We start from the raw sequence: 23,461 nt of genomic DNA, 5'->3' as shown, positions 1-23,461 counted from the left end.
GAGGGAACCAATGCAGCACTGAGCTAAAATAGGTTTGGGGGGAGAGAAACACAAAACACATTTCTAATGACTAACTGAACACCAGCACACAGTGGGCCCATAAGACTGTTTCAAATCCTCAGCTTACAGGAAACATTGTCGCCAGTAATTCTTACACCACACCAAAATGTTTTACCCTTCATACACTGCAAGAGAAAAATGGTTAGCACTGGCTCAGAAAAAAACAACACAGACACACATTAATAGAACATATTCATCTTTATAGAAAAAATAAGTCTTTTCCAGGTTTCCAAAACTTTTTTTTTTTACTTTTTTCCCCATTTCAAGTTACTTTCTTTTTTAAATTTTTTTTTACTTTTTCTTTTTTGTTTGTCCATACATTTACGTGGTAAATATCAATAGCCTGGGCTACAGCCATGGCCTGCCAGTCTCAGTGTTGGTGTTACTGTCTTTTTAGTACTTTGGGCTGGAAGGGAAGCTTGGGCCGGCTCCCTTTGTGATGCTCTATCTGCCAGGGAAGAGCTCCTCCACTGGATGACGTGGAAGTGATGTCACAAAAAGGTGCCAAAGATCAGCCAATGCCTTTAGCCGTGTAGTGCACCAGAACCCAACACTTATTTTAGCCTTTCCTGTCCAGTCCCATCCACTTGCGGAGTTGCTGACTTGCTCGGCGTAGAAGGGTGAAGCCGTGCTGGGGTTCTGACGCGCAGGGGAGCTCGCGATGAAGACGTTGCGCTCCAAGACGGGCAGAGCTTCGGAGAGCCTCGCGGAGCAATCCGAAAAAGCGACGCCCGCCACCGCAGCGGTTTAGCCCAGCCCAGTCAACAACGGTGGAGTCAAGAGTTCAGTCCTCCGAAGATCTGTCACAATTCTGCACGGTCTAAAAGTTCCCGACTCAAAAGGCACCCGTTCTAAGCGCTTACGGTGGTGCAATTCAAACGCAACTTGAACATTCGGGGGATTCGTCAAGCGTCCGTGGCCGCACGCAGATACGTACATTGCTTCCGATATGCACACACACGGCCATTTTCAACAACGATGGCCACACAGGGGTTCTTCCAACCTCACTGCCTCTGAAATATTCAGGGTGCAGCACCATGGGAGGAAACATAGCAGCAAAAACCCAAAACGTTAACAAAACAAGTAACGAGAGAAGAACAATCGTAAAAACGTAAAGTAAAAATGAAACATTAAAAATAAAAAAAGGAAATGTTTATAGTTGACGGTACCAATTTTGTTCAGCATAAAGAGCTGTACCTTCACTGAAAACATGTCAATTGGCTCATTTCTTCAGGCTAAATTGAGGGGGGGGGGGGTGAATATAAATACACAGACAAAGTGAATCCTCTCTCATTTAGTCAAGTAAGCATCATCCAACCAGTCGTGGCTCTGACCTCTGTTCAATGGACAAGCCCCAGACTCCAATACAATCCTACAGTTCCAATGCAGTCTGTCTTCGCCTATTTGGTACTCAAAATAGTAAAAACAAGTCCTGGTCACTCCAAAATCGTGGGAACTTTTTCTTATTTTGCACCAATCCAGTTTGTGGCAAACCCTGAATGACGCACGTACAAACAACAACAAAAAAATTCACTGAGACTACCGGACCCCTACGTCTGCAGGGTGAAATATGAGACTAGAATTGACCCCTGTAGCCATCTTTCTGAATTATAGCAGATGAGGTCAGCCTAGTTAGAAAATTCCTTCATTTGATCTTGTGTCTTGAGGTCAGAAAACCATCACCATAGCATATCACATCACCACTCTGATTCCTTCCTTTACAGAGCTGAATTCGGCCATTTACTTTACCCCGTTGCCTAAAAGAATGTTTAAAATGGTGCAATTTTACCAAAAAGGCACAGGATGTTAAGAGGAAAGCCACCCTCAGGTTGAGTCTGGACCCGCACCCTGTGCTGAACATGCCTTCGGGGGCGAGCGTGTGCCCGTACAACGCCAGGGGGAGAGGGTGCGAAAAACCCATTCTTTCACCAGCCCCGATCTCCAATCAGGTCTCAGTTCAGTACGCAGATCGGTGGCTGCTCTCTCCCTGCCCTCACAGCCTGATCCGAGGTCAGTCTCGCGAAAGTGGATCAGGGGAGGTGAAGGAAGTGGTTTTGAAACGCCGCGCCCGTTTATCACATCGTTTCCGAATGTCCAGAACCGCGGGGCGGCGAAAATCCTCGCATCGGAGAAAACGTTTATCCGCACCATTAAACAGCCTTGTGTTTACTGTGTTTATAAATACACACACATATATATATATATATATATATATATATATATTCTTTTTTTTAAAAGTGCTATTAAAAAGAAAAACTATTGTTCTGCAGTGTTTTTGTTCAGGCCACTCAGCAGGAGCCATGCCGAGCGAACGCAAGTCATGACAGAGGACGAGGACAACGTGGGAAAAATGGAAAAAACAAACAGGTAAATGAACAAAAAGTCAAATAATAAAAAAAAATACAAAAAAAGAAACAGAATTCACCAACAAAAAAAAAAAGAGTAATAAACACGAGAGACATTTCATTGGGTGTTTGAGAGTCTCTCCGTCTCAACTTCCTCCTCCGTCACAGTCTAAAGAATTTCAACGTTCACCATAGTAATAATATTAATAATTGCACATTAATCGTCGGCAGCAGTGTCACTGCGAAAGATGGAGAATAAAAAGGGGGGGGGGGAGGGAAGTGGGGGACGTTGCAGACAGAGAGGACTCCACCATATTAAAGTGTTTTTGGCAAAGAGCTTAAACCAGAGTGTGCCTGTCAGGCAGCAGAAATATCGCTCGCGGATTCCCGGGATTTTACCCTTCTCAATGTCAAATGGCGTTCATCTCCACCTCGACAGAATCTGAGCCCCCTCCCTCCCTCCCTCCCCCGCCCCCCTCCCCCGGCTCCAAAGCGGTTTGCTTTCTCCTTCACCTGGCAAGCTCTCTATGCACCGGGACTGCCTCTCTGTCTCCTCCCTCCTTCCCTCCCTCCCTCTCTGCCTCCGCCTAGGCGATCATATACTGAGTGATAGCTCTCAGTGCGTACAGCAGCTCGGCCTGCAGTCTGGCCTCCATGATGAGGACGTTAATGTGGACCTGCAGGAGACAGGAGAGAGAGAGAGGACCGGAGTGTGAGAACACACACCTGCTGAGGCACACACACCATCACAGGTAGCACTGACCCCAAAAACTGATCGACCCATTCGTAAAAACAAGGAAAACAACAGCTTAATTAGCCCGTGTGGGATAAGTGAAGTTCTACTGAATTTAAGGGGAAACAAAAGAAGAACAGTACACAGAGCACAGCAACATTTACAGCAGTAAAGGTTATAAAGGGCCAGCAACATGTAGAGCTATAAAGGTTATAGAGGTCTAACGTTATTTCTGCTGTATGTGGGGGGGTTGGGGGGGGGGGGGCAGTCTCACCTTCTCTGCAGGTTTGAGTGGGGCCCAGGGCAGGGGACACAGTGGGCCCTTGGTGGCATCAGGGAAGCAGGTGACGCTCTTGATGTAGAGCTTCATCCCACGCTCCAACAACTGATTGACCTCCCCGTAGTCATAGTCATCGTACCTGCGGGCGCACACACACACACACACATTAGGGGGTCTTTCAGACAGAAAGAAAAAGCTTTCTCCCCAGGTAAAGCTCAGGAGACTCAGGTCTCGCTGATGGGTGTAGCAGTGAAAACACCGCTGTGGGAAAACAAGGCACGCAGCACTCCCGATACAAGTATCCCCAGAGAAGAGGACACCATTACATGCAACTTCCTGCCCCCACCAAAGCGCCTTCCAGAACAAATATGGCCAGTGGAGAGACCACTGGGGAGAGGTCTGGCTTTAGAGGTGACAAGAAGGATGGCCGTGGTACCGTGTGACCTGCCAGCGAGTCTGGTGCTGGTGAATACTCCCAGACCACCTTTTTTTGGTTTGTGCTTCGCTGATGAACGACTCGGTGTTCGACTGCGGTCACTTTCACGGGCGAGTCGGTCGGCGTGTCTATAAAGAGCCGTCCCCGATGGCCGCACGTCCCTGACCGCCGCGGTCACGCCGCTCCGCAGCTGGAACAGCGGGGGCCCCGCTCTTCCTCTCGGGCAAAGGATGCTGGGGGAATTCCCAGGAGGCCGTGTGGTGGAACAAGATGAAGAGAAATAGACCGGAATGGCCCGAACAGGCACTGAGCTCTGTGTGTGTGTGTGTGTGCGCGCATGTGTGCGTGTGTGTGTGTACGTGCATGTGGTACGGTGGGTCAAATGTATTATTTGGAACACTTTCAAAATTTGTCTGTTAAGCTAAAAAAATACATCTATTTTAATCCGTATTCAGAACATGTGTACATTGGCCATTTTATCTAGTGATACATTCCAATGAAAATCCCCATGGAATCTGCACGAGAGTTTTCAAATGCATTTGAGGGGGTGCAGAGTGCAGGTTGGGCGTGCAGAGTGCAGTCTACAGTAGATGACAGGCGGGTGACGCTGGGGTAACGTGCCTGTTGCTGTGGGTGAATAGGCGTGTAGTACAGTGACGAGACAGACCGATTTCCATTTTTCAGAGCTCACCAGCACCAATCAGGAGAATATCCATAAATGAAGCAAATTGACTGTGTGACTGACAGTTTTTAAACAATGGCTCAGCATGCATGGATTGTGAAATCCAGAATGCCTGCCCCCAACCCCCACCTCTGCAGAAGACGAAGTCGACACGGCGAGAAAAAGAGAAAACTGACTCTCCTGCGGTGTGGTTAGCAGGACCCTAAAGAGCTGTAGCAGCACTAAGACTCCGCCCCCTCACCTTATCCCGAACATGCAGTGGATGTAGTTCCAGATGGCCCTCTTCAGGTCGGGCCCGCGGGGGGAGGGGAGGGCCGCCACCTTCCGGAAGCGGTCGTCCAGCAGGTGCCCGATGTCCGAGTACAGCCTGTTCGCGAGCGAGAAGCCGTGGTCCTCCCACGAGTAGTCCTGCGAGCGGGAAACCGGGACGCTACGGTCATCCTCCTCACCGCGCACGCACGAACGCGCTCACAGTCATCCTCCTCACCGCGCACGCACGAACGCGCTCGCACACGTTCACGGTCATCCGTAACCAGAACCCCCGCGTTCAGGCGCCCGTCGCGAGGCCCCTCCCTCACCACCTGCGCTCACCTGCACTCTGAACACCTGGAAGTGGTCCTCCTCCCTGCGGGCGAACTCCTGGTACCCAAACGCCGGGTCTGAGTCGAAGCGGGAGGGGTCTGCAGCGCACACCAGCTCGTCCTCTTCGTCTACGTCTGAGAGGGCATGATGGAGATCAGCGGGGTGTGCATCTCTGTACAGGGCAGTGGGGCAGGTACCCCTGTACGGGGCAGTGGGAGAGGTACCCCTGTACGGGGCAGTGGGGCAGGTACCCCTGTACGGGGCAGTGGGGCAGGTACCTCTGTACGGGGCAGTGGGGCAGGTACCCCTGTACGGGGCAGTGGGGCAGTGGGCAGGTACCCCTGTATGGGGCAGTGGGGCAGGTACCCCTGTACGGGGCAGTGGGGCAGGTACCTCTGTACGGGGCAGTAGGGCAGATGTGTGTGGGGGGGGGGGGTACCTGTGTACAGCAGGGTCTGGGAGTTGAGCAGGCGTTCTCCTCTCCTCTCCTTCTCCTCCTGTGCTTTCTGGATCCTCTCTCTGAGACAGGCCACCTCACAGCTGGAGTCCAGAGACTGGCGGGAGACAAACACGCTCAGAGTTACTCCTCCATTACCACCTCCACCCTCCACCCCACCCATGGAGATCTCCACAGGGCCCACAGCCTGGAAATGTACGACACAGATGAGTGACATTGGCTTCTGGCAATCTGACTGAGTCTGCCAAGTTTTAACCACAATTATGTAATAGGTCAACGATTGAGTTGGCTTGAACAGTTTCCTCCACCTATGCAAGACCGTAAACTGGTTACGCTAACAGCACAATGAGGTTATGAAACCGTTAAATGAGGCTACAGAGACCAAGGCCAGCCCACCCTTTCTCACCGTTCTGGGGCCGGTGACAGCGCACGTCACTATTGGTGGCTACAGATCATGTGACTCACCCGTCGCCGTGGCGTCCTGTCTGAGGGAGCGGTGGAGGGCGGGGGGACAGCCCCGTTGCCGTTGGCAGCGTCACAGTAGCAGTAGCCGGGGGGTGTGCCGAGGGGGACTCTGGGGGTCTGCGGGGGGTCCACGTCTGCCCCGGAGCCGAAGACGAAGCTGCAGAGGGCGTGGCAGTGAGCCAGCAGCACCACCGCCTGCACCAGCTCTGCCAGCGACCAGCACTGCTCCCCGTTTTTCAGCAGGGCCTGAGGGAGGGGTCACACCAGCATGCGCTACCATGAGGCTAAGGCTAAAGCAGCTTCATAATATTAATAATGATTACACCAGCATGTGCTACCATGAAGCTAAGGCTAAAGCAGCTTCATAATATTAATAATAATTACACCAGCATGAGCTACCATGAAGCTAAAGTAGCTTCATAATACTAATAATAATACACCAGCATGTGCTACCATGAGGCTAAGGCTAAAGCAGCTTCGTAATATTAATAATAATTTCACCAGCAGCGCTAAATAGGCGAAGGCTAAAGCAGCTTCATAATATTAATAAATACACCAGCATCGCTACCATGAGGCTAAGGCTAAAGCAGCTTCATATATTAAAATAATTACACCAGCATGCGCTCCATGAGCGAAGGCTAAAGCAGCTTCATAATATTAATAATAATTACACCAGCATGCGCTACCATGAGGCGAAGGCTAAAGCAGCTTCATAATATTAATAATATACACCAGCATGCGCTACCATGAGGCTAAGGCTAAAGCAGCTTCATAATATTAATAATAATTACACCAGCATGCGCTACCATGAGGCTAAGGCTAAAGCAGCTTCATAATATTAATAATAATTACACCAGCATGCGCTACCATGAGGCTAAGGCTAAAGCAGCTTCATAATATTAATAATGATTACACCAGCATGTGCTACCATGAAGCTAAGGCTAAAGCAGCTTCATAATATTAATAATAATTACACCAGCATGAGCTACCATGAGGCTAAGGCTAAAGCAGCTTCATAATATTAATAATAATAATCACACCAACATGTGTGTTAACACAAAGCTAAAGCTAGGTTAATAATAATAAATTTCTTATTCTTTTCATTATTACTATTTCTTTGCCATCTGTCCCATATTCTGGCAATACACACCGCCTGCATCTGACATGCCTATGCAGCCAGGCCGAGTGCCGTGCTTCTGGGTGCATCAGAAGCACCGTTCATAAGCACTTGCTCTAGAAGCAGCTGCTGCAGCAGGAGGTGTAATGGTTGGGGATTTGGGCGTTTAACTCTGAGGCTGCACACTCAGCTCCCAGGTGAGCAGCGGCGCTTCAGCCGAACATCCAGCCGTATGAACGGACTGCACTTAAAAGACCAGCGGGCCGCACCGCAGACAAGGGTGTGAGCTGTGTAAAACACTCCAGGTTCAGCTGAAGTGTAACGTCTCAGAGACCGGTGTTATGGTAGCGAGGCACTGTGTATGTAAAACTCCGGTTCAGCTGAAGTTAATGCTCAAGAGACGGTGTTAAGGTAGCGAGGCTCTGGCGTGTTGAGCTGAAGTGTAATGTCTAAGAGACAGGTGTTAAGGTAGCGAGGGCCACTGTGTAAAACACTCCAGGTTCAGCTGAAGTTAACGTCAGGACGGTGTTAGGTACTGAATGGGCGCACGTGTGAAGCAGGGCCGGTGCCAGCCTGAGTTAGTGTCGAGGCGGGTGGAGCGATAGGCCCTGTAGAAACGCCCAGGTTCAGCTGAAGTGTAATGTCTAAGAGACCGGTGTTAAGGTAGCGAGGGCCACTGTGTAAAATGCTCTGGGTTTAGCTGAAGTATAATGTCTAAGAGACAGGTGTTAAGGTAGCGAGGGCTCTGGGTTCAGCTGAAGTATAATATGTAAAAGACCGGTGTTAAGGTAGCGAGGGCCACTGTGTAAAACGCTCCGGGTTCAGCTGAAGTGTAACGTCTCGGACGGGTGTTGAGGCGTACCTGAATGTGGGAGCGGGCGGTGAGCCAGGGCCGGTGGGCCAGGACCTTGTTGATGTGGTCGAGGTGTCGGAGGCGGGGCGGGGCCGACTCCAGGCCCTGCAGCCAGAGCGGGTCTCCGCCCACCCGCAGGAACTGCGCCGAGTGCAGGGACACCAGGTAGCCGCAGTGGTGCCGCGCCGCCGCCTGGGGGGGGGGGGGGGGGCGGGGGGGTCAGGGGTTCATTCACTGAACATGCGTGTACCTGTATGTGTGTGAGCCCCATAATGTTTTGGACAAAGACTTTTTCCCCTCCTTTTCCTGATTTGGCTCTGCATTCCACATTTTTAGATTCGTAAGCAAACAATGTGCATGTGGTTAAAGTGCACACTCTCAGCTTTTACTTAAGGCTATTTTTATACAGGTTGGTTTCAACCTGTGGAAATTACAGCAGTGTCTAGACACTAGACACCCACTGCGCCTGTACCTGTATTTGTGTATATATGCATATGTGTGCACCTGTATGCTTGTGTATACCAGTATTTGTGTGTGTGTGTACGTGTGCGTGTATGTGCGTTTGTCTGTGTCCATGTCCTCACCATGATGGCGATGTAATGTCGGTAGGGCAGGGGAAGAGGCCCGTCCATCTGCAGGATGTAGTGGTGGCAGCGCAGGAAGCTCTCCAGGTACTGGGGGTGCCAGGCCATCTGCTGCGACACCGCGTCCAGGCGCCCCCTGCTGGCCAGCGCCTTCATGCACAGCAGGGACGCCCTCTCCTTCTCCGAGTTCACCTTCATCACCTGAGGAGGAGGGGGGCGGGGGTTAGAGGGCTGAGCGGACTACCCACAGCACCACGGACGCGTCACAAACCACCTTTACAAACATGCCCCTGTCTTCATAATCGATCTGAAGCTGAAGATGTGGCATCAGGCTGGCTGGAGGCCCGCGCTGGTTCATCTCCCCCCTTCTGATTATGTGCATTTTGGCGAATGTGCGGAGTGGGACTGCAGAGCGCGGTTTTTAAGAGAGCAGGCCGGGGGAAGGCTTTGTTCCGCTGATCCCAGGGGGGGGGAGAGGACCTTAAAACAACAGCGGCGACGCCGCCAGCAGCATTCCTTGAATAATTCACCCGCAAAAAACAAACAAACAAGGCCTGAGCCTTAATCCTGGAGCCGGAGCGGGATGAACGGAGCGGGCCGACCGCCGGGCCCAAGCCGCTCCGCTCCGCGCTCTCTGCCACGTCCGCGCCACGGCGGCCGCCGCGGCTCCCAAGATCCGGCTGACGCTCACCCGCACGTTCACACCAGACATCTTCATTACAATTACTTTTTGTTGTTTTTGAACTGTCCTCTTGTTTTACTTATGTTACATTGCTCATAGCAGACTTGCATGTACAGTCTGCAAGCCCACTGTATCAGAAAGCCTCGTGTACACCGGACTTGAGTCCAGAGACTTCAGACACCAGCAGAATTATTGCAGATTACCAGCAATTTTGGAAGAAACCCTCCCAATGTTCGGGACAAAATTCATGTGACTGTGCATTTTGGTTGTTCACGTTTCAACAGAACTTCTCAGGGACCTGTAGTTTCTAACTCTACCCGAGTCTCATTTCATATGTGCACATCTGACCCAGTTCTGGTTCACACCTTTCGCCACACGTGACGAGACTGGTCAGCTGACCACGAGCAAAGAGCCTGGAGTCGGTTGCTGCTCCGAGCCCCGCGGGCCTACTCCTGAACCATAACGCACGTCCAAAACAAAACGGAAAGGGTGCTTGCATCCCCCCTGCCTGACCAGCTCCGCTGGGCCTTGCTAGAGTCCCAGGGCGAGAGGATCAGAGACAATCCCCCCCAGTGGTAACTCCCATAGGAGCCTGAGTTTCGGGGAATGAGCCCAGAGAGAGGGGGAGGAGACACAGGAAGGGACGGAGAATCCTGAGTTAGTATGGAGAGTGAGGGAGAGAAAAAGACCGAGGGAGAGGGTAGAGAGAGGAAGAGCGATGACTGGACAAGGAACGAGGGAGGGTGGGGAATTTGGCACACGAGGAGAGGGGAAATTGGGGGAGGCATTTTAACACACAATACTGCACTGGGGCATTTGGTTGTATGTATATGCTTTGGCAGCACAAATGGATGGTTGTCAACACGCCAATAAAGGAAACTGAAATCTGAGCAAAAAATCCAAGTGCAAACAGAGAGAGAGAGAGAGAGAGAGGTAGAGAGGCCGGGGTGAGGGGGTGGGCTGACGGTGACGAGAGGTTACTCATGGGGAAGGAGAGGTAAAGGATTGGGGAGCAGAACAGAGGAGCAAAAAAGGGCAGAGAATGACTCACTCACACAAAGGGAAACCAATTCAGCTGGCTTCACACGCTAACGAGGCTAACAGGCTAAACAAAACCAACTGTCCACAATGGAGACGGGGGAATGTGCGCGGACAGTAAGCTACGACTAATTCTTTTCATCTTATTTTCATTATTTGACGAAATTCTTGAAGTTTAAGTTCCAATTTCACTTTCTACGGCAAAGCCTCAAATTTGATATGCTTCTTGGCGAAAAAAAATCCACTTCTTTAACCGAAGCAAAAGGCTTGGGGCCAAACATTTGCTAACACTATGCACGTAGACACACGTGTGTGTACGTGCAGTTATTTGGATAGCTGTACTGACTTTCACAGATAATCCATCACATGTTAAGCCCCCTGATCTAGTAACGCTCGAGCACGTCACGTTAAACGCTCATCTCATCTGTCTGTGGAATGGAACGGGCTAGAATGGAATATCACCAGGTGTTATGGCCTGAAGTTCCCCGCAGTGGCCAGGAGGGGGCCCCACACCTAAGGGACTATAAATAGCAGGAGCGGAGAAACAGCTGGGAGAGCAGATACACAAATAAGACCGATAAACACCGTCCCCGAATGAGCGCAAATAACCTCCCAAATTCACACAACCAGCTATTCAGACACCTACACATCTCTGCAATCTAGAGACTGGTGGACCAATCAAATTAAGCACCCAGGACCAACCACTGATGGTCTTTGTCACTCTATTTGAAAAAAAACATTTTCTTAAATTTCTCTAAAAAGTTTCCCTGCTGCAAGTGAAAACAGCCTCTGAGGACCACGGGTGTTTATATCAGGTGTCAAACTCTCGTCCTGACAGGACGTCGTTTCTTCAGGTTTTTTGTCCAGCAGCCAGTTTTGCACACTTTAACCATTCAATTACTTAAACACTTAAGTGATACTACTACTATTAATACTAAACCAGCAGAAGGCAGCAGACACTGTGGCCCTTCAGGACTGGAGTTTGAGATCCCTGCTTTGTGTCAGGGCTGTGGGGGGCCATTTCCTATAAAGGAAGCTAGTCTGCAGAATAGCCTCATAATGCACTATGTAACCGTGATATGTTTTGACATGTTTGTGCAGATGAGCACTTGCTAAATACTATGGGGGAGGGGCGGGGGCCATTCCTTGTCTGTTAAGCTGAGAGGGAATGGCAGAGAAAGGGGGGGTGGGGGATTGGGGGATTGGTGGGGGGGGGGGGCGTGGGAGGGCAGAACGAAGTCCCCTAAATACAGATGCAGACAGCCTTGACCCACTTTTCTCTGTCAAGGAAAGTCGCGGTGGGCCCGCCCCCCATCCACCGCCCCCTTGGGGGGTAACCCCCCCTGCGCGGCCCCCAGTGACATCGATCTGCAGGAACAGGTGGCTGTCACCGCCCCCCCCCAGCTTTGGGCCAACGTGGCTTCGGATTCCTGAGCGATGTGGACATGAGCGCGTCCCGGGGCTGGTCTGGGCATGCTCACACCTCCGAGGCCGCAAGGCCGCGTCCTCAGGGCCCGTCCAATCCCCCAGGCCAGCGCTCGCCAACCCCCCCCCAACCAAAACGACCGGCGAAGAGGCGAGAAGGTAAAGCAGCTCTGGAGCACAGCAGCCCTGGACCACATCTCAACACAACAGGACTTCCTCATACAGACGCTCGGCCCCAGGAAGCGTATGCAACATAACAAGACAAAAATAAACAAGCGTTCGTATTGAGAACCGCTGTCTCGGAAAACCACAGCCAGGGCTCGACATGTACACGGTTACTTTTTTTAAGACCGGAAAGGTTATTTTCATTTGACAAGTTAGTCAGCGCTGCTCTGTACCTGCGAATGAGGCGAACGGTTGACCTCATCGTATTTTGAAGCAGTGTGCTTGGTAAACAGGAATATCAATAAAACCAACAGTGGGGAGGGGGGGGGGGGGACCTGCTAGATCTACCGCAATTACAAATGATGTCACACTGGAGTCAGCAAAGGCACTGCACGTATGGAATTCACATTACCTCATGGCAAATACAATCGTCAGTAACGCCATATAGGCCTACGTAGTCAGTAACATCATATTTTTAAGGGTGCTCAAAAATGCTCACCAGATAGAATCAAGAAACACATTTTCCTCTCCATGAGAATTATTATAAAGAAGCTGTTACCAAGATGATGTATTTTGACCTGAATGCACGTAATTCTTTTGAATTACATGCAAGTCATTCCCATATCATTATTACACCATAATACATTTGATTATAATAATCAGATTTTGAGGTTAGCCTTAATTTTCAGGTGCAAGTGCCACATTTTCGCACCGTTTATTCACTTCTTAGTTCCATACTTTCTAGACCCATAGTATGAATGAATCTTCCTCAGTCACAGCAAGTGAGCTCACAAAGGAATCGCCCGACGCAAACGTGTGAATCTCTCGCACCCTCGGCTGCCGGTTCACGGATCACATCTGCGCTCGTTCTAAACGCGTCTCCAGCTAGCGGACGAGGCGGCGGCGCGCGAGCCTCATGAACATAGCGAGCGCGTCGAACAATCATCGGCTGATCCGCGAGGGGGTGAGGCGGGGGCAGGCTTAGTCTGGCTGCGGGGGCTGGGGGTATTTTTCGCCACTCTTGCTGGAATGTGTGCTGATTGAGCTGAGGAGCTCCGGGAGCTTGCCCCCGTGGGACCCGTGTGTGGGGTATGTTATCGGCTGACACCGTGGGGCACTGCATACGGCTCGGGGGGGGGGGGGGGTTGAGTCCAGATGCCCCTGGGTGGATCAGACAGGGGAGGGGGGGATTTGCCCCGGGGTGTCTGGAAGTCAGTGTCACATTAACCCCCTACAGCAAAGAGCTCAGTGACGAGGCAGTGGTTAAAATCCACAGCAGCAAGACACACTTTTAATCGACTGAGTGCAAGGTCCTACGTCGTTTTAAAACTCAGCACATGAACCGTAACCCACTTGACAGCCACATAACAGATACTAATAAAACTATGACAATTTGGCATGACCTATGACCCTGGACCACTCAGCCCATCTGTGGCCGACACAATGGGACGAAGGCAAGGATATACTGCCCGCCAGCGATGACATAATTTTCAAGTCTGAGACGTCATGACGGCATCTTCCACATCCCAAATTTTCTGTGCTGATCCTTAATAAAACACCACAGGTGCTGTATCGCCTGTCTAACAGCTCACAGAAACACAACACCTCACTCCTCTCCCCCTTTGCCGAGAGTGCCAACTACATTTCCCATATCACCACAAATAAATGAAACTCACTGTCTCTCACACAAACGGTCTCGCACGGGTGAAAGGTGTGACTTGGGTCTGCACCAGTGAAGATATGACAGTGCAGACATCGCATTTCAGGATAGGCTTGTTCTCACCAGATTCCTCAACTGCAAAAATTAGCCATATTGGGCAGGTAACAAAAAAGGGAAGCAAGACAGATCAGATCCCGTTCAGCATTTACTCACAGAATAGTAGGGTGTCCCCACTGTGAGTCTACACGAACACAGTATCCATTTACTCACTCAAGCTGGTTGTAAATCACAGTCTGCATCGGCCTGTTCCTCAGAGAGCTCTGTGATCAGGGCCCTAACACCCCTCCCCCAAATCCACACTTACAGACATGTGAGGGCATGTTCAATTCAGGCAAGTCATCACAAAAGAGGAAGTGACATCACAAGCACCCAGTCAGCACTCTCCTGCCCAAATTCACCAACCACGTCTTCTTCTTGACCCTACACTAAAATTCACTGTGCCACAGGAGGTGCTCTGCACACATTTTGTAAAGATTTTGTTTTTCTCCCAGCTGCTCCCAAGTTAATTGCTCATTTATTCATGAATTCATAAGATAACAATGTTGTTTTGCATGGAATTCAGTTCTACACACGGCCACCCAACAGTGCGTACAGCAGAAGGTGGGGATGTGGAAAATAAGTGTGATGTTTTATGGTTGTGCAATAAAGACTCAGGGTATCATAGGGCAGAAAGTCTGCTCCTTTAATTGCTCGCATGCGAGTCCTTGAGTGTGTTTTCATCCCCTTAATATAATGGTGCATTCAGCAGAGCATCACGTGAGATAATTGATTTTCAACATGCAGTGAAATTAAGTTAATTTGAATGCTTCCTTCATTAGGTTAAACTTGCGAATGCAGCCCAACCGCACACAGCACACAGCCCTGAGCAACGGGGAAGGAGGCACTAGACTGTTTAATGCAACTAGATCATGATTTGGAAGAAGCAACTGAACCAGCAAATGCACATCCAAGGGATTTTTTTTAGACTTCTCTCATCAGAGTGTCAGCCTGGTCAGGCTCATGGCACCACAAGCTCATGACTGAACTTCACAAGCAAGTCTACATTTTTCATCCAATCACCATTAAATATAACGCAACCCCTGGACCCACCCACTGTCCCTGGCTCTGTCAGTACACACCAGCCATTAACACAACTCTACTGGCCCAGCCAAACACAGGTAGTCTGTACACTGCTGAAAGCAAGCTTGAAAACTAACAAAACATGGAAGCGCTAGGAGGGGAAAGGAGTGCTTGTGTTACTGATCACTGCTGACAGAGTCGAGTTCCAGTCCACCCCAGCTGAGCTGGCAGCTATGCCACATATTCAGCATTCAAGCGCAGTTAGGCAATAGGACCTTATTTTGAAACCGGCTTAAATATGCTCACTGGTGGAAATGAAGGGTTCTCATTCGCTCATTTATGAGCCGGTGAACAACTCTTGACCCCAAAGCGCAAGAATTGAGGCTGCCCCAACCAAATTAAACAAAGCTTTGCATCTGTATCTCAGGTTCACACCTGCAAAATTAGGATATCCCTGTGTTAAATGTACCCGTGTTAAATACACCATTTAATTATTAAATTAAATATTTAGTTTGTCGACAAAGCAGCAATGAATAAGTACATTTTCAAGCAGCAAAACGTATTAGGCCTAACTCATTACAACACAAAAATTTGGTTGTCAAATGAATTCCTTAGATCTTTCAGTTTCCTATACAATACTACAGAAACAGTATTTTTACTTGAATCGGTACATTTTCTGAAAGTCTGTATGTGTGTGTACAAAAGCTTATAAATCCCCTTTCAGAAAAAATAAATTCCAAAACCCCTCACAAGCAAAAAAATAAACAAAAAATTTTTATTTCATTGAGGTCGAGTGAGAAAGTTAGAAGGCGAGCTGCTCCCATCCAAAGCGGAGCTACACCTGGGGGGTGATGTAAATGCTATGAAAACCACAGTCACCTTGAGGCAGAGCCGAAGCTTTGCTAACGTAAACACAGTAACAAAGACTGACAGCCGAGGGTGAGAAACCAAGGGGACGCTTTGAACAGAAAGCACACGGAAAAACCACCGACACCAAACAATAAACCTTACCATAGGGGAGGAGGTCTGAGAGGAGGAGCGTGCGCGCACACACACACACACACACACACAGAAAGAGGAGAGCACAAGATGAAATTTTGGAGGGGGGGGGGGGTTGTGGGAGATATTTAATCTGCATTCTCTGCAGGCCTGGGGGTCGTCATATGCCCGCTGTTCCTGCTAGCGTTACCGCAACACGCCCATCTCGCTACAACCGAAAGGCACTCGCCCTGTTTTTGGCTAAGCAACCCGAGCCAAGGAAGAGCTCACTGGGGCTTATTAGGGGAGAACATAAGCCCCGACACCAGCCGGCACACACACACACACACAGAGCTACATATAAAGACATGGCAGACGGGCATACGTACTCCCAACACAGCTGCACACACAGGGCTCAGACTGACCCGCGTGCACGCACTGAGCCAAACACACTGAGCCAGACACAGGCACTCACATCCGATAAACCAGTGATCACAGTACCTCAACACAAAGAACATTTCTACTGACCCTGCTAGTCACGGCAGCCATATACTAGCCATATATATATATATATATATATATATGTGATTCTAGCAGAGTAGCCAGCTGAGTGAGCTAAAAGGAAGCACACCTGTTCTACATTCAGACAAAGAACTGGGAAAACGGATCAAAAGTAATAATGAAACAAATCAGACCGATCTTTGAGTTACTACTAATCCCTCTGCCTTAAAAACATATATGACAATACTATGACAAATTAGCAATATTTCACCTCACTCATCGTCATCATCATTTATGTTTTCGCCACATCCAAGTAGAATTTAACTTAATCTGGGAAAAAAAGTGAAAATTAAACACAGGAAAAGCTCTTAGTTGACCATACAAAGCGCATACCAAGAAGATGACCCTTACCAGACTGACTGTTAGACTTGGCAAGTTTGATTACACAACTCTCCAAATTTTTTGCCTCATTTTAGAGAAGAGGCTTTAAAGCTATTCGCTACACAAGCAGAGGAACGGCAAGCCTGCCCTGCAGGCGAGAGCGACGCAAATGTAGGGGATGTCTAATAAAACGTGACGATTCACCACTGCTCTTTTCCATATGCCATCAATCTTGGGACGATCGCTCTCAAATCACGTTGCTAACAAACCGTGGTTTTGATTTTCTGATTTATTCATGCTGCGTGCAAAAAAACCCTACAATAACATTTCAGTCTCTCTCTTTCCCAGGCCTGCAGGCACCTCCGCTCATCTCTGCTCCTTGCAAAATTCATATTCACAACGGCTTGCTCCGACTCTGGAGAGATAGAAAGAAAATTTAAAAAACAAGGGGAAGGAAGGGGGGGGGGGTTAGGGTTGCCGAAAAGGCGATTCTTCTTATTCGTCTGCTCATGCAATGCCTATGCTGCCCGTTCTCAGCGTAGAGGAACACTGAACAGAAGACTCCGTATCGCTCTGCAGACACTCCTCCTTTGTGCCTCTCGCCCCCTCCCTGCCAGAGAATGTGTGAAGGTGGCATACTCCGAGCGGGGTCCTATCTGCTGTCTATGTCAGCAGATAAGAACGTGTTTTAACGCGGGTTATTTCTGTTCGTTTCTTTTACAGCCTCCAGAAAATGGAGGCGGGTAGGAGAGGTAAGGAGGGGGTGGAAGGGGGGGGGTCTACTTTAGAACCAGGCTGTGGGATTGTTTGTGCAAGTGTTGTGTAGTGTGCTCTTGTCACAAAATGTTGTTTTTTGTGGGGGTTTTTAAGAGAAAAAAATAAGTGTGCAAATCTCCTTTGCATATTGGACACCCTACACACACACACACACACACACAAGACACGGCTGGTCCCTTGCCATCTGCCAAAGTAGAACACCCCCCCTCCTATCCCCTCAGCCTGCCCTGGTTAAAACAAGACTGAAGCGACACACATGCAAAACAGCCCAGGAAAAACTCAACACTAATTTTTCACCAATGGCCCACTTACACTCCCACCGATACACACGCGCACACACGCGCACACACACACACACACAACTCCACAAGTCTCCCTCCATTCCAGCTGAACTTGAACTGGTTTTGTCACACAATACAAATGTTTCAAAAAATTAAAAAGCACAGGCCACTGTTTGCCCACTGGATTCCTTCTCTCTTCTTTGTTTGTCTTTCACTCAGGTTGGTCTGCAGACTGGCTAAGTGAAGCTATGAAAGTCTCTGCACAGTATGCAAGGCACGAGCACACACACATACGTACACACACACACACACACCCACAGACCTAAAAATTTAGCCTTTGCTGCAAAATGGGGGATAATATCAGCAAGGAATGAATGAATTGAGTAGAGGGCATGTAGATTCTGAAGAAAAAACCTGAAAAGAAGACGGATCAATTACTGACGACAGAAATCAAGTATAAATACAAATACTGTCATAACCCATTGTAAATCCTAAATGAATATATACCTATATCAGTCATGGCATTCCTCTATTGTTCTCCTGAACGTTAAAATTGCAGTAAACAAGTTTCCCTGTCCGCAGCGCCACCCGTCAGACAACCATGGAAAAGCAGCCCGGAAAGGAGAAAAACAACTTTGATTGGCAGTACATCCAACATCACTGCACACAAAAGACTTGCGGAATTTCTGCAGGGAAAGAAGTCGCAAATAAACCTCACGCAACAAAAATCCGAAATAGAATTCTTAAAAACAAAATACTTAAGTGTATAGATAAATCATAGTGTGTGAGCCTATGTAAATGTCGTTTTCCTGCGTCAAAAAATGACAATGACCTCTCGGTTCCAAAACCTCAAAACGAAAAGAAAACGGAACACATTTGATCATATGAACAACGGAATGAGGAAAAGCATGCATCGATAAACGAAAAATTCTCACTTTACCCTTACGTGCATATCAATACAGATGATGTCATGTTTGCTTTTTCACACAATAAGCACAATAATGAACGATACGTGGGCGACCAGTTAATGCAAGCTTTGGACACTACTGTAACATAATTGACAGCAAGGCTAAAAGATGTAAGGAAACAAACAAAACGTACACAACTTCAATGTTCATTGTGCTTACAACAAATAAAATTGACAACCCGTAATAATTGATTTGGCCATGCAATGTCTAACGTCATATTTCCTAGCTAATATTTTCGTGCGTGCAAGCTCTCGATAACTACCCTAACGTCTGCAAGCTAGCTACAAAGCCGTTCTCAGTCTCTCAAACAGAAAATAAATCGTGTGAAGGCATGTTAACATTCTACAAACATACAATGTTCATCACTGAATTACCAGATCACTGCATTCTGTTTTCAGGGGGACTTTAATTTAGTTATTTTACTTTGGCAGGCGACCTAGCAAGTTATCAATTTGCGCATAGGTTTACGCGTTAAACTAGCAACGAGTAAACTAGCTAGTGGATAAATACACAATGATCTGTGCTGAGTAAACGTATCGTTCGGATTTATGACGCACTACTAGCTAACTACTCAGCTTCATATATGCTAATAGCTATCGTGATAAATTGCACATGCAATTAATAATTTCCTTCTAGGTAGCTTACAAGAAAGCCAACAAACCACTGAAATATCTGACAACTTAACCCTCTGTTTTCTTGTTAAAAGTAGCTAGCTAATCAATATTCTAACCAAGTCATCTAGCTCAGATAGCAGGCTAGCGACTGTTAATGAGATCTGCAGGCATTCTAAACTTTTCAATGGGGTAGCATAGAGTGAGAGTTTGGAACTGCTGCTGGGTATTTCAACTACACAGTTGGCTACGTTTTTCTTAATGCGGACAGAAAAAGAAACATTAACACATAATTCTGTCAAACGTTACCTTGCATGATAATAGTAAGCTGAATTGGCTAGCCAAGTCAGTCTGCGAAGATTAGCTAGTGTTCCCCTAGCGCTAACGAACAAGTGACTGAGGAGTGCAGATCACACATTCAAATAAAGAAACAAAATCTAATTCGCCTTGAAGCTCAGCGATGGGCAAGTTATCCATAGGCCACAGTATACCCTTAACTAAGTATGAAATACCAAAATTATGTCCCCGAAAGCCAAACTCCCCATTACATTTCTTCGTCAACTTAGCCTAACGTTAGAATGATCCCCTCCCCCTTCAGTCAGCAAATAATAGCTAATGTTAGCTAGCTGCTAGATACTTAACCAGCGAGATAGCGGTTTTCGTTCGCTTCCTATGTACGAAGTTGGATGCATTTGCAGCACGAAACAACTCTTAAGGTTAGTTAACTCGTATGCTAGCCACCATCTAGTGAAAGGTATATAACCAACGTTAGCAAACTTGGTTTAAAAAAGCCACATTAACAGTGTACAGCTAATGTATATACGTCCTAATTATCAATGCCTTGGAATATGGAAACAATGACTGCTCCTGGTAAGACAGCTAACGTTAGCTGCTGATGAACAGTTATACTTACATAAACTATTTTGTCGTAACGTTTGCTACTTCGTCAGTGCCTTAGCAATTTACGAATGAATGAACGGACCACTGATAACTTCTGCTAACTCGTCAGCTAGCTAGCCACCTCTCAGTCAACTAACGCTAGCAATTAAGCCATTACTAACGACGTTAGATCATTTACATGACTTTTATTCAGTTGACATCGTATATCAACAGGCATGTTCTTTCTCAAACTAAGTACCTGGTTTTGGACGCGCTGGCATTGAGTTCCGAGAGGGTAGTCCATTTTTTTCGTGCAGATGATCATTTTCCTCTCGGTTAGTGCATGGATTCAGGTCCTCTGTCTCCCTTGATGTTATACTGGCTAACAAAGCACAGCCACTGCGCAATCTACAACTCCAAGCGCTCAGGAAAAACGGATAAGAAACTAGACTGACAGCTCTCGACCGAATGCATCCAATCAGAACAAAGAAAGGGAAGGCGACGGGGCAGGACTTTGTGGAAGGACAACAGCCAATCAGATCCTCTCACAGAAATTTTAGGCCCAAACTGTCCCTTGTGTCTGAGCCAATCAGCAGTGGAATTTAGTGGAAAATTACCTGTCAGTTTGTTCGATCGACTCCGCCTCCATACTGCAGTGTGTTTTTTTGTTGCTGATACATTACAAAGAGGAGGCCAAGGTTGAAGTAGCCCACCGTCAAAAAAACAGGTTTATTTCGGATCTTAAGTATAATAATTACCCCCCACATGGATATTTTGTTTATTCTACTGCATGTTAGGGATATAAAGTATTTTTCAATTTGATTTATACCGGAAAAGGGGAGGTCAGCAGATGTGCCAAGTGAACAATGCTGGTTGTCAACTATGGTGGGCACATTTTTATTTTCATAGCCTCTCAAAGCCCCCAACATACAGTTTAATTGTGCATAAAGAATCTTTTTTTTTTTTTTTTTACTTTCACTGCACATAATCTGATCCTTGAGGCATTTTGCTGTAATTCAATTCCTGATAAGCTCAACACCGAAGGTCTACGTTACTGTGCATATGATTTTGTACATAAAATATGCTACCTGTCTTGCATACATTATGCATTTTTAAATTCTGTTTCTAAAAAAACAACATGGTTGCAATCCATAAAAAGAACAAATAAAAATGTAGCGCTCGGCCTTTGTGGCTACAGTCACATTCAGATGGCTCCCTTATGACAAATGTGAAATAGAAGCATGGAAAGGGGGTGGACAGGCAATTTAGCTGCTTATTTTAACTCTCATTATAAGATCATCTACTACCTTTGCATTTAGCAATGAAAACACAATGACCACTTGGTGGAAAATAACCAATAAGAAGAAAAAAACACGGAGTGGTCCAAAACAGGCAACTAAGCTCCTCCCCTCCCTTCTCCAACTCAACAGAGTCTGCCTCTTTAATTCTGAACTAAAGTGATAGTACATTTTATTTTCAGATTCAGTACTGCTTTGTTTATATTTTCTTTAAAATAAGTTTCATGTTAGTGAGCGGAGTTTATAAATGATGTTTTAAATAAATGATCATTAAGAATATGCATTTAAAATTTGATCCTACAGACAGATGAGAAGTTTTTTGACAGATTGGAAAAAAATGTTAGAAATAATGTAATATTTGAATGGCTTTGAGAATGTGCAAATGTGTTGGGTTATATTCTAAAATGACCAATAGCACCATGCTATATGTTAATCGTTTGCCTGTCAGAACCATTAATAAAGACTTTCTTTAAAAATTACACAGAAATAGGTTCCAGACCATGATTTATTATTTAATCCAGGGTATGTCTGTATTGATTCGTCAAAAACCTACTCTGACAAAAAAATAGGCGTTAAATGTGGATCATGTCTGGGCATGTTAGCCTTGCCATTGTATTCTACCCATTACAGCGCATGAACACAGTTAATTAGTTCTATTCTCAAAGGTAGATGTATGACTTTTTTTTTTTTAAACAGATAAAGAGAAAATGTCAAAAATGCATACAGAAAACAGATCAATTAAAACACAGATCAACTAGCAGCTTTGCAGATGAAAACAATGATAAACTAACACGGAGGAAGCAGGCTAATAGAGACTCATTGATAAACTATGTTTCGCTTGTAGAACCATGACAAATTGTGTACCTGGTGAGAGATGGCAGAGTGTGAAGTAATGTGAATTTTCCCTTGCAAAGCAGCTGTTTGTGACGGCAGGATATTTGCATAGCACCCATCTATGCGGTGCAGCTTGTTTTCTGAGCCTACTGTGTGTGGTCAGAGCCTGACTTGGATTCGAGGTTGGGGATGGGGGCAGGGTGGAGGTTGAAAGGAGTTGTTAAGTTAACTCTAGCCGTGCCCATTGCATTCTAGTCTGTGTAATTGCCATGCCTGATGTTTTCAATTATCAACAGGGAAGTGGATGACATTACAGTTGCAAAGAGAAACAAATCAAGACATAAAACTTAATGTCCAGGAATGCCAACCTTACATTGTTCGGCCTAGTGATCCATATTGTCGCATTGCTCATCGGTACATGAAACATGAAGCTTGACATGGGCTATAGTTGAGACAATTATATTGACGATACGTTATTAGCAGCGTGAAGAAGCAGTGTAGGTGGTGGGCAGTCCGTGCATTACTAGTTTGATATAGTGCATGTATCGTTAATGTACACAGCACACAGTGTGACTGAACGGTTGTTTTAAAAAACAAAAGCGTGCGATGTCTAGCCTAGCACTGTTGTGTTATGTACTGTCATTAGCGGCCATGGTAATTTGTTTGTTTGTCCATCTGCAGTGTAAATATGTGTTCAGTAATACACAGTTGTTCATGACAACAGGGTCTTAAAAGCTGATGTGATTATTCAACAGTTGAATTCATTCCATACTGTTGATTTTGATTGTTTAAATCCTGAAAATTGTGTTTGTCTAATAGTGGCAAAAAGCAGTTGCACAACATTGTTCTCTATCCGTAGGGGACAAATAAAATGTTTTGGGGTTTTTTTTTCACAGAGAAACTAACAAGTGAATCGTCCACACTGTGATTCTCCTTTGACCGCTTACTCATTTCCAAAGGTTCTTCATTAGCAGGTACTCCTACACAGACACGGACAAAGCAAAACTCACCAAACCAATGTGTAAATCTCGTTACATGTACAATTTCTGACATTCAGAAATGTAAAGAGCCTGTAGCTCATTTCATCATGTAATGAAACACTGGCACACAAAAAAAATAATAAAATAGGCTCAAAAATGATCAGTTGTTTCCAAGGATTTCCAAATGGGTAGTGTGTTTGAAAACCCCAGAGAAGCACAGCCATGGTCGGCTGAGAATACAATGAACATGGAAAGCTTTATTCCTCTATATTTATTACATTAGGAGTTCA

At 46.9% G+C, this 23,461-nt stretch overlaps 1 protein-coding gene across 1 annotated transcript; it reads right to left on the bottom strand.

Annotated features, from left to right (window-relative positions):
* Positions 1-239: 239 nt before the first annotated feature.
* Positions 240-20,535, bottom strand: sesn4 (sestrin 4). Its single transcript, XM_064326283.1, has 9 exons — positions 20,319-20,535; positions 8,595-8,795; positions 8,020-8,202; positions 6,041-6,286; positions 5,558-5,672; positions 5,128-5,252; positions 4,778-4,944; positions 3,413-3,557; positions 240-3,082 (listed from the first exon to the last, which is right to left on the bottom strand). The coding sequence occupies exons 1-9, from the start codon at positions 20,382-20,384 to the stop codon at positions 2,993-2,995; spliced, it is 1,338 nt and encodes a 445-aa protein (XP_064182353.1). The 5' UTR covers positions 20,385-20,535; the 3' UTR covers positions 240-2,992.
* Positions 20,536-23,461: the final 2,926 nt, after the last annotated feature.

The sequence above is a fragment of the Anguilla rostrata genome, chromosome 3, assembly GCF_018555375.3.
Source record: "Anguilla rostrata isolate EN2019 chromosome 3, ASM1855537v3, whole genome shotgun sequence".
In the NCBI taxonomy this organism is placed as follows: domain Eukaryota; kingdom Metazoa; phylum Chordata; class Actinopteri; order Anguilliformes; family Anguillidae; genus Anguilla; species Anguilla rostrata.
Note: the sequence above shows the minus strand (reverse complement) of the source record. Positions and strands in the feature narration are given on the sequence as shown.